At 38.0% G+C, this 17,036-nt stretch overlaps 1 protein-coding gene across 1 annotated transcript; it reads right to left on the reverse strand.

Annotated features, from left to right (window-relative positions):
• Window positions 1–8,675: 8,675 nt before the first annotated feature.
• LOC309504921 (dynein regulatory complex subunit 3-like) lies at window positions 8,676–16,784 on the reverse strand. The gene is made up of 13 exons (XM_082178229.1): window positions 16,742–16,784; window positions 16,341–16,530; window positions 15,122–15,238; window positions 14,873–15,039; window positions 14,555–14,701; window positions 12,775–12,894; window positions 12,481–12,595; window positions 11,371–11,543; window positions 11,149–11,280; window positions 10,984–11,056; window positions 10,789–10,910; window positions 10,512–10,643; window positions 8,676–10,370 (listed from the first exon to the last, which is right to left on the reverse strand). The coding sequence occupies exons 2-13, from the start codon at window positions 16,492–16,494 to the stop codon at window positions 10,260–10,262; spliced, it is 1,563 nt and encodes a 520-aa protein (XP_082034355.1). The 5' UTR covers window positions 16,495–16,530; window positions 16,742–16,784; the 3' UTR covers window positions 8,676–10,259.
• Window positions 16,785–17,036: the final 252 nt, after the last annotated feature.

Here is a 17,036-nt window from a genome sequence, read left to right on the forward strand (position 1 = left end):
CTTGAACTCTTCTGTCTTGCCTGCACTGCACTCGAGACGGTGACGGGAGCTGAGCTCCACTGAAATGCTTCTTTCCTATTGGTCGTCGCTCGCGAAAATCGCTTCTCATTTGCATAAAGTTGAAATTTAGTTGCTGTGTGTGGTTGTTAAATAAAGTGTCTTGTGTTTATGTGCTCAGTGATATGTTAATAACAATATTAAAATGAAAAACAATATTTAAAAAAATCACTGTTGTAGGTCTCGAAAGAAACTAATGCATTTTGTGATGTAGATTACCTATAGATAGGCTATTACACTTTTTTTAAATGAGACTCTTTAAATTGAGGGGATGGGGGGCCTACAAAACCTCTCAGCCCCGGGGCCTAACATTAGGTTAAGGCGGCTCTGGGTATTGGAAAGGTAGCGGCTGGGTATTTGTTTGGGATATAAGGAGCCTTATGGGTAGGTGGAGTTGCGTAGCGCTCCTCTGCAATGGGTTTGTAATTTTCTTCCTCCTTAAGTGGTCTATACACTGTATTTTGTGCCCCGTTGATATTGCATGGGAGACCTAGGGTTTTGACCTGTTGGATTGGCTGCTGTGGCGTACCATCATAAAGCTCCTGGTTAGCATGTTGTTCAAATGGTTGAGTTTCTATATAGTCTCTGGTGCGTTTTGTTGGATCTTCGAAAGTCAAATCCTGAAACTCACCAAGAGGGTCTCTTTCCATATATTCAGCTGCTGCTGCCTCTTCATATATTGCTGCCTCTTTTGATGCTGCTGCAGCTTCCTTCTCTTGCTGCAACACATGAAGATTGGCCTCTATGGTTACCTTTTCTTTCATGATGGCTGCCTCCTTCTCTGCGTAAGACACCTTTATTTTTGCTGCTTCTGCCTTGGCCCTTGCCCTCGTTGCAGCGGCGCTGACAGATGTCCGAGTTGAGGCTCTGGAGGACTTGAGAGAAGAGAAGACTCTAGACCTTGTCTGTAGCTGAGACTGACGTGTTCCGTCATCGTTGTCACCCATCTTTGCAATATCTTGATTGAGTCTGTAGGTTTATGCTTCTGAGTGCTGTTCACAAAGTTATATGTTGTCTATTCCCGCTGTGTGTACATCATTTTACTATTCTGTCCTGGCAGATACGTCACTGTATTGTTAGACAGATAGTGAACATCAACAATAAGACTCAGTAGGCTTGACTCCAGGTTGAGTGTTTTCTTTACTGAAATCTTGGTTGTTTTCTTTTTTGTAAAACTGCAATACAGTATAAAATAAACACTATGTTACAGTCAAATATGTGCAACATAAATATAATAACCATAGCACATATTACAAAATGTTTCACTCAAAGAACATAAGTAAATGGGCTAAATAAAAACACAGGCAAATGAATAATCATAAATGAGGCTTAACAGCCTACTAACTCTGTATATAGCCCAGCTAAATCCATGCTAGCGGTTAGCATCACGATTAGCATTAACCAGATTTTCACTGAAAATAAATGCTTTTAAACAACAGTAGTAGAACGTCTACACATGTTTTAACTACTTAAAACAACTGTGAGCGACCATACTCACTGATGGATCTATTCCAAGGATAGACAAATAATGCTGGTGGTGGAGCAGTCTGCATGTACACCTGTTGACGATCTCCTTACAAGCGCAATGACTCCAAATACCACCAGATGTCGCTACATAACATTAACAAAGCACTGACACTGATAGGAGTCAGAACAATAGTACTGAACTGTACTGTTAACACCTTGCACTGAGCTCCAATCACTGGTTCAACACCACACACTCACTCACTCACTCACTCACTCACTCACTCACCCACCCACTCCACACACACTCACCACTCAAACACACACACACTCTCACTCACTCACTCACCCACCCACTCCACACACACTCACCACTCAAACACACACACACACACACACACACACACACACACACACACACACACACACACACACACACACACACACACACACACACACACACACACACACACACACACACACACACACACACACACACACACACACTCAACACACACACACACACACACACACACACACACACACACACACACACACACACACACACACACACACACACACACACACACACTCTCAACACACACACACACACACACACACACACACACACACACACACACTCTCAACACACACACACACACACACACACACACACACACACACACACACACACACACACACACACACACACACACACACACACACACACACACACACACACACACACACACACACACACACACACACACACACACTCACTCACTCACTCACTCACTCACTCACTCACTCACTCACTCACTCACTCACTCACTCACTCACTCACTCACTCACTCACTCACTCACTCACTCACCCACCCACTCCACACACACTCACTCACTCTCACCACTCACACACTCTCACCACTCACACACACACACACACACACACACTCTCTCTCTCACTCTCACTCACTCATTCACTCACTCTCACCACTCACACACACACCACACACACACACACACACTCTCACTCTCACTCACTCTCAGACACAGTTCTTTGTGTGACTGAGTAGAGAAGATGATTGAGTGAAGCTCTTCCCACATGCAGTGCAGTGATACGGTTTCTCTCCAGTGTGGATCCTCTCGTGTCTTTTCAGGTTCTCTGACTGACTGAATGTCTTATCGCAGTGTGAACACTTGTAAGGTTTCTCTCCAGTGTGGATCCTCTGGTGCAGTTTTAATTGTTCAGCTTTTTATTTTTTTTATTTTTTATTTAATTTTTTTATTTATTTATTTACCAGGACAATGCATATTAACAACAGTATGCCTGTAACATGCCAGAGTTAGCCAGTGGCTAATTTTCCTCTGTAGTCCTGGTTGCCAGATGTACAGTGGCACCCTAGGGAGAATACAAATTTTTTAAGAGTTTGCATGTAAACACACACACACAAAAGCTGTAACAAAAGTCTTCCCACACTCAAAGCACATGTGATTTCTTACACCAGTGTGTTTTTTCTGATGAACTTTTAAATTATACAGACGTGAAAAACTCTTTCCACACAAAGAACATGAATGTGGTTTCTCCTGTGAATGAACTGTCATGTGTATCTTCAGGTTTGAAGCACTGAAAAATGTTTTACCACATTGATCACATTCATGCAGTTTCTCTCCAGAGTGGATGATCATGTGCATCTTTAGGTGAGCATTTTGTTTAAAATCTTTTCCACACTGATCACATGTGAACGGTATCTCTCCAGTGTGGATCCTCATGTGAGTCTTAAAGTGTCCTTGTTGTCTAAAACTCATTCCGCACATGTGAACGGTGTCTCTCCAGTGTGGCTCCTCATGTGAACCTTGAGATTCTGTTTGTTTGTGAAACTCTTCCCACACTGATTGCAAGTTAAACATTTCTTGTCTTTTCTTTTCAGTAAAGAAATACTTTTAGTCTGTGAGCGAGTTTTAGCTCCAGTTTTGACATGATGATGTTTCTTCTCCTCTTCACTCTCCTCATTCTCCAGCATCACGTCTGAAATGATAGTTAAATGTATCATGTTTCTGTAGCAAGGACTATTACATATATTAGATCAACTGCACAATTATCTAACATAATATTAACATTATTACATTTATTTTAAAGGGGTCATATAATGGTACATGCACTTTTACAAGTTGATTGTACTGAAATGTGTGTTGGCAGTGCCTGTACACAACCATTATAAAATGATAAAAATCCATCCAGTGTTTTTTTATTTTTATTTATCTTCTTATATGTTCTCCCATCTCAAATCAAGCCGTTCGACCGTGTGACGTCACACGGTCGGACGCCCCTCCCACGATTGTTAATGACAGCAGCGTTTCAACACAGACCCGCCCTCGCTCGTGAACGAGCTGTCATCATAGTCCCCCATTGTTGATGCGCTGGAGCAGAATGGCGTCTAAGCGATTGTGATGTTCTGTTCTTGGGTGCAATAAGGAACACAGCAGTCATTTTGATGTTCCTAAATCTGAAGACGCAGTGGCTGAGTTTTGTTTTCGAAGGGAATATTCCCCACGATCAACAGCAATGCTTTCATGTATCGTTTTATTAACCTTTATATTAATCTTTATAATAATCTTTGCAAATCGCTAGCACGCTTCCCGATGAATACATTACGGCATGTTTTCAAAGTACAACGTTCTCAATATAATTCATAATCCCACATTTTATAATGAACAACGCGTTATGGTTATTGTGTTATTCCAAACTGTACGCAGGTGTTAAAGTTAACATTTTCGTACTGCACTGCACATAAACATACATTACAATTAACAAATTATGTACAATACAACATACAATACATTACAATTACAAAAGTCTTAGGTGTCTATGGAATGATATTCCGGACATTATTCAAAAGGAATTCGTTACTCTGCCTACATTTTTGCAAAACCTGAAATACGTACCTCCAGGTACGTTTCCCTGCACTTTTCGGGTGAAACGTCCACTAGAGGTGCTAAGTGTTATACATTTTTCTCCGTTTCTGATGCGTGTTTATAAAAGGTTATACGAGAATGAACCTCATTGGTTCTTACTGAAGCTCAAACGTGCTGCGAAATATGAGAATGAACCTCATTGGTTCTTGCTGGAGCTCAAACGTGCTGCGAAATACGAGAATGAACCTCATTGATTCTTACTGAAGCTCAAATGTGCTGGGTAACACCAGAATGAACCTCATTGGTTCTTACTGAAGCTCAAACGTGCTGCGAAATACGAGAATGAACCTCATTGGTTCTTACTGAAGCTCAAAAGTGCTGCGTAACACGAGAATGAACCTCATTGGTTCTTACTGAAGCTCAAACGTGCTGTGTAACACGAGAATGAACCTCACTGGTTCTTACTGAAGCTCAAACGTGCTGTGTAACACGAGAATGAACCTCATTGGTTCTTACTGAAGCTCAAACGTGCTGTGTAACACGAGAATGAACCTCACTGGTTCTTACTGATGCTCAAACGTGCTGTGTAACACGAGAATGAACCTCACTGGTTCTTACTGATGCTCAAATGTGCTGCGAAATACGAGAATGAACCTCATTGGTTCTTACTGAAGCTCAAACGTGCTGTGTAACACGAGAATTAACCTCATTGGTTCTTGCTGAAGCTCAAACGTGCTGCGTAACACGAGAATGAACCTCACTGGTTCTTACTGATGCTCAAATGTGCTGCGAAATACGAGAATGAACCTCATTGGTTCTTACTGAAGCTCAAACGTGCTGCGTAACACGAGAATTAACCTCATTGGTTCTTGCTGAAGCTCAAACGTGCTGCGTAACACGAGAATGAACCTCACTGGTTCTTACTGATGCTCAAATGTGCTGCGAAATACGAGAATGAACCTCATTGGTTCTTACTGAAGCTCAAACGTGCTGTGTAACACGAGAATTAACCTCATTGGTTCTTGCTGAAGCTCAAACGTGCTGCGTAACACGAGAATGAACCTCACTGGTTCTTACTGATGCTCAAATGTGCTGCGAAATACGAGAATGAACCTCATTGGTTCTTACTGAAGCTCAAACGTGCTGCGTAACACGAGAATGAACCTCATTGGTTCTTGCTGAAGCTCAGATGTGCTGCGAAATACGAGAATGAACCTCATTGGTTCTTACTGAAGCTCAAACGTGCTGCGTAACACGAGAATGAACCTCATTGGTTCTTGCTGAAGCTCAGATGTGCTGCGAAATACGAGAATGAACCTCATTGGTTCTTACTGAAGCTCAAACGTGCTGTGTAACACGAGAATGAACCTCATTGGTTCTTGCTGAAGCTCAGATGTGCTGCGAAATACGAGAATGAACCTCATTGGTTCTTACTGAAGCTCAAACGTGCTGCGTAACACGAGAATGAACCTCATTGGTTCTTGCTGAAGCTCAAACGTGCTGCGAAATACGAGAATGAACCTCATTGGTTCATGCTGAAGCTCAAATGTGCTGCGAAATACGAGAATGAACCTCATTGGTTCTTGCTGAAGCTCAAATGTGCTGCGAAATACGAGAATGAACCTCATTGGTTCATGCAGAAGCTCAAACGTGCTGCGTTTGGATTGTCACATTTTATGCGTCCACAAATTGAAAACGCAATAATATATTCTGTGTGAAATTCTCTGTCCAGATGTAAATCAGAGCCGTGATCAATAAAGTTGAGTGATCGCAGTACTGCAAACGTTTGCTGCATATTTGTGTATTGTGTATAATTTTTGGGGGGATAGGGGAAAAAACAATCAATCAAAACTCCTCATTAAGAACTTTACGATAAAATGCATTTTCATTAGTATATTTGTGTGTCTAGCTGAATATGTTATGAAATCAATAGAGAACACACCTGTAGTTTTGATTTTAGTATTTACTAATAATAAAATGCAGAGCTTCATGAACTGTTTGGCTATAAGATAAGAGTGTGTTAACTTTAGAGCAATGAACTGAGTTTAGAGAAATGTGTCCAATCGACTGAGAAAAACTGTAATACAACAATTTAAAAATGTATCCGTTTCTTTATTTTTTTGTGGAATATAGTGTTAATCAGTGGTAGTTAATATATTTCTAATACATGCTAATATATATTTTTAAATGAGTCACTGTGATATTTGAATGTGGTTTATTAGGCTTTTTAAAGATCTATAATAATAAGCTTCTCATGAATGAAATTAAATGATATGAAAAAGTGTGTTAGAGAAGCACAGTCACAGTTCACTAGATACTTTCTTCTGTCACTAGTGCACATCTTTTTTCAGATATGGTGTATCATTTCTTAATATAGGGGAAGAGTTTTGGTGACAAACAATTTAATCGTTTAATAGACATTAAAAGTAGAATTAAAACCTTTAGGCTGCAAACAGCACAGAAGTTGCTATATTCAAATACATGCTGGACTGAAACTGTTACATAAAGTTGATGTTTTTAAAAATGATTTACATTTGTTTTTAATTAATCTGACAGAAATGGACTTGAAAGACACTTTTTGATAGCTTCTTGAAAGAAGCTTTTTTATAAAACAATGTTGAAAACATGGACATCAAATTTTCGAGTGAAAAGGAAATGGTCTGATTCTGAATTCTGGATAAACAAGGAACCTCTTTTTAATAATCCATTACTTCAAGCAAAAGTGCTTAATTCAAAAAGCCTGCAGAAAACAATGGCAAGAGCTGGATGGACTTAAAGGACTTAAAACATCACGACGAGTGGAAAAGTCCAACGGAAATGAATATTCTGACAGGAATTAAGTCCGTCAGATTCATGAAACATGCAATGGATGAGATCGTATCATCTTTTCCTTCTGCGTATCATCAGAAGTCAAGAGAAGAGAATTTGAACGAAGAGGAGAATTTTCCTGATCTTATTGTTTCAGCTTTTGTGGAAGAAGAACCACGACAAGAATAAATGCTCACTTTTAAGACTCCGGAGATGCATGGTTTCAAAGAGGCTTCAAAGAAGTTTGTATTTGACTTGTGTAAAAGTCGCTCACCAATCAGCTCTGAAGGACAGTAGAGAAACAAAGTGGACAGATGTGCTAAGGGCCAAACTCTTCTAGAAGATGCTGGAGGTCATTGTATAAATCTCCCATTGAAAAACGAACTGCAGATCTACAATGGAGAATTATACATTGGGCAGTAGCTACGAACAGACACGTGGCACATATTGATCCCACTGTAGAAAAGAAATGTCCCTTTTGTGATTTAGAAGAATCAATTGATCATCTGTTCTTATATTGTTCTAGACTGAGAGGTGTTTTTCCGACATTAGAAAACTGGATTTAAAAACTAGGCGAAGAGTTTAATGACACTGGTTTTATTTGTGGACTGAAGTATAAGGCTTCTGAAAAGAGCAGAATAGGTATAATACATTTTTTAATAGCGGAAACCAAAATGGCAATCTGGGTAACAAGAAAAAAAATGATAAAAGAAGCTTTTGTTGATCCAGAGAGAATGTTGAGAGGTTTTGTGACTTCAAGGATCAGAGCAGAGTTTGTTTATTTTAATTTGACAAAAAATCTGGTTATAGTTTTAAGGAAACATTTAAGTGGAATGTTGTGTACTATAGATCATGAGGAAAACCTATTTCTGAATGTTTAAAAATGGTGGTAGGTAATTTTTAAATATGTTGTGAAGCAATATATGCATGTAATGTAATGTTTTTAGTTTTTGGAGTGTCTTGGAATTTGATGTTTTTATGTGAGATGTTTCTTGTTCAATTGTAAAAGAAAAAAAAAGGGGGAATTTTTAAAAACCAAAAACTTTTGGTTAAAAAAGGAAAAGAATAAAGAGAATTTCTTTTTTTTTTTTGCATAAATAAAGAGGTGTCTCTCTCTCTCAACAAATGGAATTGCTGCAGCACTCTTTACTCGTCTGTAGATGGAAGCATTGCATAAAGTACAAAAACAAACCCTACAACATTCTTGTAAAACTGATGATCTCAAAATGTAATAAACAAAACAAAGATAATACAGCTGCATACTTATCAACAACAAAATTAGCAAAAATTGTTTATTATATATACATACATAGCTATATATATATATATATATACACAGTTAGGTCCATATATATTTGGACACAGGCACAATTTTCATACTTTTGGTTCTGTATGCCAACAGAATAAAATTCAAATGAAACAATCAAGATGAATTTGAAGTGCAGACTTTCAGCTTTAATTCAAGGGGTTGAACAAAAATATCAAGTAAACATTTTAGGAACTGCAACCATTTTTTTACACAGTACCCTCATTTTCAGGGGCTCAAATGTAATTGGACAAATTAATATAATCATAAATAAAATGTTCATTTTTAATATTTTGTTGAGAATCCTTTGCAGGCAATGACTGCCTGAAGTCTGGAAGCCATGGACATCACCAAAGACTGGGTTTCCTGCTTTGTGATGCTTTGCCAGGCCTTAACTGCAGCTTTCTTCAGTTGTTGTTTGTTCGTAGGTCTTTCTGCCTTTAGTTTTGCCTTCAGCAAGTGAAATGCATGCTCGATCGGGTTGAGATCAGGTGATTGACTCGGCCATTTGCAGAATATTCCACTTCTTTTCCTTAAAAAAACTCCTGGGTTGCTTTTGCAGTGTGTTTTGGATCACTGTCCATCTGTACCGTGAAGCGCCATCCAACCAACTTTGCTGCATTTGACTTAATCTGGGCAGACAGTACATTCCCATACACTTCAGAATTCATCCGGCTGCTTCTGTCTTCTGTCACATCATCAATAAACACCAGTGATCCAGTGCCACTGGAAGCCATGCATGCCCGTGCCATCACACTGCCTCCACCATGTTTTACAGATGATGTATTCTTTGGATCATGAGCTGTTCCAAGCCTTCTCCATACTTTTTTCTTCCCGTCATTTTGGTACGGTTGATCTTAGTTTCATCCGTCCAAAGAATGCTTTTCCAGAACTGGTCAGGCTTTTTTAGATGCTTTTTGGCAAAGTCTAATCTGGCCTTTCTATTCTTGATGCTTATGAATGGTTTGCACCTTGTGGTGAACCCTTTGTATTTGCTCTCGTGAAGTCTTCTCTTGATTGTAGACTTTTACAATGACACGCCTACCTCCTGGAGAGTGTCCTTCACTTGGCTGGATGTTGTGAATGGGTTTTTCTTTACCATGGAGAGAATCCTGCGATCATCTACCACTGTTGTCTTCCGTGGACGTCCAGGCCTTTTTATGTTTCTGAGCTCACCAGTGCATTCTTTTTTTTCTCAGAATGTACCAAACTGTAGATTTGGCCACTCCTAATATTCCTGCTATCTCTCAGATGGATTTATTTTGTTTTTGAAGCCTAATGATGGTCTGTTTGACTTGCATGGAGTGCTCCTTTGAACGCATGATGTAGGTTCAGAGCAATAGATTCCAAATGCAAATACTACACTTAGAATCAACTCCAGACCTTTTACCTGCTTAACTGATGAAGAAATAACGAAGAAATAGCCCACACCTGTCCATGAAATCGCTTTTGATTCAATTGCCCAATTACTTTTGGTCCCTTGAAAAAGGAGGGTGGCTCTCTCAAGAGGTGTAATTCCTAAACCCGTCCTCCAATTTGGATGTAAATACCGTCAAATTAAACCTGAGAGTGTGCACTTTCAGCCCATATCCATTAAATAACTATAGCTTAAATATGTTTTGGTAAATACCTGAAAAAAAAAAAATGGTGCCTGTGTCCAAATATATATGGACCTAACTGTATATATTCTGGATCTGACAAGAGAAATATTTTAATTGTCCTCAGATGATGCCATGTCCTCCAGCTCATCCTTTACAAAACTAATGTAGTTTTGGATCTCTGAGATGCGCTTGCGATTCCTCTTCACCTCATCATTGTGTATCTATTAACACAAACAAAAAAGGTTTACATTTTATTTAATAATAAAAGGTTGTTCTGATCCTGGACAGCTGCATGGTAGGCTACAACGTGATATAATAATATTGTTAAGGAGTTCACAGGAAGTGTGTTCATAATCAAGTACCGATTTCAGCAGACTGCTCATCCAGCTGTTGACCCGTGCCAGTAGCTCATCCTCCCTGTCATCAATCTTCTGCAGGTGGGTGTCGTGAGAAGCACTGACTGCATTGGTCACTGTGTCTTTATCTACCAAGAGCTACAGGGCAGCATAGGAAATGAGGACGAAGGATCAGTCAATACTAAAACTTAGTGTCTGGCATGTAGTTACGATGGCTTTTGACTTCTTAATTATTCATAATTATACACAAATTAAGTGATCATGAAGACAGTTTTCCACTGACCGTTGCCAGATCATCCGGTATTTTCTCCTCTAGCTCGCTTTTGACCACCTTCTCCAGTGTTGCCAAGGCAATCACAAGCTGTTGTTCATGGTGCCGGTTCTCCAGGTCTCGACACATTGCGAATGTGTGTCAGAGTTAAAGAAGCCTTGCCCATAAAATAAAAGTATTTTTGTTTTGCTTTGTTGGATAAAGGATATATCCCTTGCACATTTTCAATGAACCCTCCAACCATGTCTGAGATGTTCCTCTCAAAGTCTTTGAAGATGTCCTTAAAAAAAAAGGGGGAAAAATTTCCACTCGTTTAGGTTATATGCTCCGTAATTAATATTACATTAACAATATAGGTATTTTTATTCTGACCTCCAGTTGGTCCACCAGTTGCAGTTCAAGACTCGTAAGGTTTTCAGAGAACTGCTCAGCCTGTTCATGGCAGGAAGTGATGTGAGCTTCAAGAAGATCGGCGTCTGTGATCTGTTGCATTTCCACAATCTTCTGCAATAGAACAGAATTTAATTTTTGAGCGTTTTGATGTGTTTAACTGGTCAGAAACAGGTTGTCTTGTGTGACTGAGAAGAAACCAACCTGTCTCCTGAAGTTTTCAAAGTCAGCTGTTATTTGCGCTGCTTTGCGCTGATTGTCAGCCACTGCCTCATGGGAACCGGTAGAAAAGGATTCCACCTCAGCCGTTCTCTGAGCAAGCTGACCCAAACCCGCTACAAATATCTGCACACATAGAGCTTCCATTTTGCTCTTAAATGTAAATGGACTGTCAAGGTAAATTGATTATTTAGTGTCCTTTTTAACAGCTGTTCCCTCATCTGCACTCTTAAAGAGGCCATTTTACAGTCTTGTTGTTGCTTTTGGGCTCTACTAGAATAGGTTTTCATGCTTGAATGTTCAAAAAACACTTTTTTTTAAAACATATTTGACATTGTTTCAGCACCTCTCTTCCGCATCTGTCAGCAACACACTGGGATGTGTTTCCCGAACAACGACATAACTCGCTGTTTAACTACCAGAGTACGATGCATTGTTAAAGAAATCAACTAGATCGTCACGACAGTTTCCCTGAAACTGTATTGTCGGAAATTTGTCGTTCAACCACGTTTTTAATGATGTCACGCACATGGTGGAATAATAACGTTTTTTAATTAATCCATTTGAGATCGAATCAATGCTAGATTTGTTCTCATCTGAGGACAAATATTTAAACTAAGAGTTATTTTGCTTTATTTCCAGATTCAGTCATAGGCTCCTTCTTACGTACTAGAGCACGTTTGCACATGTGCACACTTCCAAAACGGCACTTTGACAAACTAAAAGACGTAAATGATATTTTTGATATTTGCCCTAAAAGTTATTATCATGAGGAGCTCAAAATATAAAAAGCATAATAGGTCCTCTTTAAAAATAAAGGTTCCAAAAGTTTGCAGTGATGCCATAGAAGAACCATTTTTCAATGGTTGGTCAACCTTTCAGGAAACAGTTCTTAAAATAACCTTTTTTTTTCTTAGTTTGAAGAGCTTTTTAAAAATCTAAATAACATCTAATCTAAAGAAAAGCTCCATGAATGTTAGAGGTTCTTCAGGGAAACTTCAATGCCAAAAAAGAACCCTATGTTTAAGAGTGTATTATAATGTATTGCTTTCATTTGTGGTTTGATTTGTATATTTTGCTATTCATAATAAGGATATGTTTCCAGCAGTGTGTCAATTCCCGGGAGGAGAGCCAGTTTCTCTGCATCAGGATCCTCAGCAAACATGCTGTCGAAAAGCTGAGGTCCATTTAAGTATTCCACGAATGCGTCCTGTGAAAGAAGGAAGCAATATTTATCCATTACTGTCAAGAAGAGTATATATTAAGAAGATTTTAATACAGTGCAGCGTTTCAAACACTGTAGAGTAAATCTGACTTATTAAACCTCGAGCATTTAAGATCAGTGTTCTTGTACTTGAATGAGATGGATGGCATGGTGATGTTGGTTACCTTGTGTAGTTGAAGCTCCTCGTCTGTGATCTTCTGAGCCTTATTTGCCTCCTGCTCCTGGAGCTCATTGTGTTGCACTTCTTCTACAGCATACTGATACTTTGCAAAGGCAGTTTCACGCTTTATATGTAGGCGCAAAAAATATGAATTATGAACAGAACATTAGGACAAAAAAAAAAAAGATGCTTGTTTGTGAAATTCGAATCTCATATATTTTACAAAACTACTTGCAGATAATATAACATGAATGCACTTAATGAGAGTTCACTTTCATGAATGTTTCTTAAGTCAACTTTTAAAAAGTGCATTTTGCAATAATGTAAAGTGAAAACTTTACTTTGAAGTACATTTCAAAACATTTTATTGGTCATGCTTTAAATAAGTACGCTTATTTTTATGTGTTGACTAACATTTTAAAGCTCATGCAAAGTACTTGATTATAATTTAAACTGAAGTGTGTAATTCAATATGACATTTTAAAGTTAATATATTTTAAATGTACTAAATTGCAACTTCAACATTACAAGTGTGTAATTCCAAATATATTTAAATGCGTTTTTCAATAGAAATAACATTAAAGTATTGTGACGGTTTCAGTGTGTAACTCGTTATTTCAGAGTTGCAGGTGATTGGCTGAAGGGAGTGGTTGCACACCTGAATGTAATCATGACGCTCTATAAAAGAGATGGGAGCGTGGGGCTGTTTTTGTGCAGAGATTGGGGCTGTTTTCGCTTTGCGCTGTACCTTGGGTCTCGTGTCAAGAGGCTATCGGAGAACTCATGAGATGTGAGGGATATGGGAGATCACCGCTGCCTTTTGATCCATCTCCTCTGGGATGGTTGTTTTTGGAGGTTTCATGGACTGAGAATGGTTGGACTGTTGTCTTTCATAAATGCTACACCTTTGCACATATCTGCTGACACACTGATTACCATTTATACTGATCTTTAATGTTGTTCTATCTTATACTGATAAATAAATTCACTTATTAATTGGCTGTGGTGTGTGGTGACTCCCTTATTTTGTTGCGATTCAGAAGAGATCATAACAGTATATTTTAGTTTACACTCTTAAAAATAAAGGTTCTTTATTGGCATCGATGGTTCCATGAAGAAACTTTAAAATGTTCTTTATACTATAAGAAAAAATAATGGTTATTTTAAGAGCTGATCACTTACAGGTTCTCGCTGCAAAAACCAAAAACTTTATTTTAAGGAGTGTTAATGCTTGTCAGTTTATTCGGCAGTAAACCTCAAGAAAATAGAAGTAATTATGAAATTGCATAAAGATCTATGCCTGATTTCACAGACAGGGTTTAGATTAAGCCAGGATTAGGCCTTAGTTCCATTAGGGCATTTAAGTAGCTTTTATAAACGTTCCTTATATATATAAAAAAACATTACTGGTGTGCATCTTGAGACAAAACAATGGCACTGACATATTTTAAGATATATCAGTGCAAGTTGCTTTTAGTTAAAAAAGCTCAAACATGCATTTTAGTCTGGGACTAGCTTAAACCTTGTCTGTGAAATTAGGCAATAAGTCAGAAAAGTTCAGCTAATTTCATTTATTATAGATTTAAATTTTTAATTTTAATTTAAATTGCAATTAAGTGTCAGAAAACATTGCATTCAGTTTGCACTTAAATATTTTCTTACAAAGTATAATATTTCCATAATAGGAAATATTCTCTTTCTTTTTCACAAGTGGTCAGCTGAAAAACGAAGCCAAGCAACTGCAATTATATGAGAAAATATGATATGAGAAATGTCTCACTAACCGTTTGTTCATCCAGCAGTCTGTAGTCCAGATAGACCAAGTCTGGGAGATATGCCGCCACAAATATCTTAAAGTCCTCTTCATCACAGATGGGATTTCCCGCAAGGTTGAGAGTGCGCAGATTCTCAAACTGTCTGAGGTACAGCACCTGCAGGGTCAGATATGATTTCCTTCAGCTTTATGTTTGAGTGACACTCATGAATTGGAATATTGGAAATGAATTAGTGGATGGCTGCATATTTTGGAGTCAGACTCATTTTCATCCTTCTTGGATTCCACATTTTCTAAAAATGTATCATCTAAAATATAGTTGGCTTACATTATCCACTTGAGCAATGCTATTGTTTCCAATAGAGAGGATGTTCAGGTTCTGCAGCGCATCCAGATTTTCAATGACAGAAATCCGGTTGTTGAACAAACTCAAGTCCTCAAGTTTCACAAGAGAGTCCAGTCCTTCAATCACTTCAATATTATTGAATGACAAATCTAAGGAATATAAGAATTCTGGGTTAGTATTTGGAGATACTCCGGATATGTTTTCGATATCAGTCGGACAGTCTGTACTCACCCAGCCAGATCAGATTAGTGAGGTTTTCTAACCCTTCAATCCTCTCAATAACATTATTATCCAGCTGAAGTTTTGTTAGAGAGGTGAAATGCCACAGGTGGGAAATCTTTAGGATGTCTACAAAAAACATCAATATTATATTAATTATATTTTTCAAAAAGTACAATGTACAATGAACTGTTATTGAAATAATACCAATCTTGATAATGAAAATGAATGAAAAAATAAATAAAATAAAAATCCTGTCATTAATTACTCACCTTCATGTCGTTCCAAACCGTTCATGTTCGAAACGAATATGAAGACCTTTTTGATGAAATCTGAGAACTTTCTGTCCCCCCATTGACAGCCATGCAACTATCACTTTAATGCTTCAAAAAGTTCATAAAGGGATCGTGCAAATAATCCGTATGAATAGAGCGTTTTTTTTTCCAAATTTTCTGAAGAGACTCAATCGCTTGATATGATGAACAGAATTCATTTAGGCTTTTATTCACATATTATAAACATTGATCAGTAAACAGAAGCACAACCGAACCTGCTTGATGCTAGAAGAAGCTCAAACGTGCTGCGTAGCACGAGATTGAACCTCATTGGTTTTCACATGTGAAGCGAACAAGCTTGAGCTTCAGTTTACCACAACTGATGTGCGAGTTAATAAATGTTTATATGTGAATAAAAGCCTCAATTAAATCTGTTCATCATATAATGTGATCGTGTCTGTTTATAAAATTTGGACTAAACCGCTCAATTCATATGGATTAGTTTTACAATCTCTTTATGAACTTTTTAAAGTTTCAAAGTGGTAGGCCTAGTTGCGTAGACTGTCAACGGAGGGACAGAAATCGCTCAGATTTCATCAAAAAGATCTTCATTTGTGTTTCGAATATGAACAAAACTATTATGGGTTTGAAACGACATGAGGGTGAGTAAATGATGACAGAATTTACATTTTTTCCGTGAACTGTCCCTTTAACACTGATTAAAAAAAACATTATCTGTGTGAGAGGGGGGATGTATACTTGTCATGAAAATAATGTCTAAATAAATTAAAGTGGGTTTCACTTTTGCAATAATTCAAAATATATTCTTATTTTTCTCTTGATTTTGGGGTGAAATATGACCCAGGAAAGTTTTCATGTGATTCAACTTGAATAAAATAAAATTCAATCAAAAATATTTAATTTTACATTAAAATGAATTTAATTGCGGTTCTTACTCCTGAAGTCCAACCGCAGCTGACGCACCTCCTCGTGCTGGATGCCCTCTTTCTTGGCTATTTGTCCAGCTTGTCCTTGAGGTCCCTGTTCAACAATTGCTTGTTGTAGCATCTCCTCATCCATTACTTTGGGTTCATCCTCTTCCCTGCTCATTTTCCAACGCTTCTGATGACAGGACCCGTTTATTACCTGCAGTAACGGTGATTAGCAGTGCAATATTATCTATTAATATTATCTAGTGCAATTGCTTATCTTATTTTGCAGACCTGTCACTATAAAATCAGTCACCTGAATCTGTCACCTATTTCAAATGTTATTTGTACTCAAATGTTAAACACTGTATCAGTCACCTATTTCAAATGTTATTACTAAAAGCTCGTTCATTTGACAACAGACTTACCTGGAAATATATCACTTAAGTACACGTCTGCTGGACGTCTCCCATTGGGACGTCTCCAACACTGTTGCTCAGCAACCACAGACTACCGCCATCAACTTCCGGAGTTTTTAGGAGCTTTGAGGCGCTCTAAAGAAATTAAAATACATTTTAGTAATAATACGCAGTAATATAACCTTGGTGATATTCTTAGAGTATTTAATTTGTATGATTCCTCATGAAATGGAAAATTAAAGTAAACTAGAAAGAGCGAAATATTCCACGTGTACTAAAATGCCTCCGCTATTTTTAAACAAAA

Source organism: Leuciscus leuciscus, assembly GCF_965113295.1.
Source record: "Leuciscus leuciscus genome assembly, chromosome: 1".
NCBI lineage: Eukaryota > Metazoa > Chordata > Actinopteri > Cypriniformes > Leuciscidae > Leuciscus > Leuciscus leuciscus.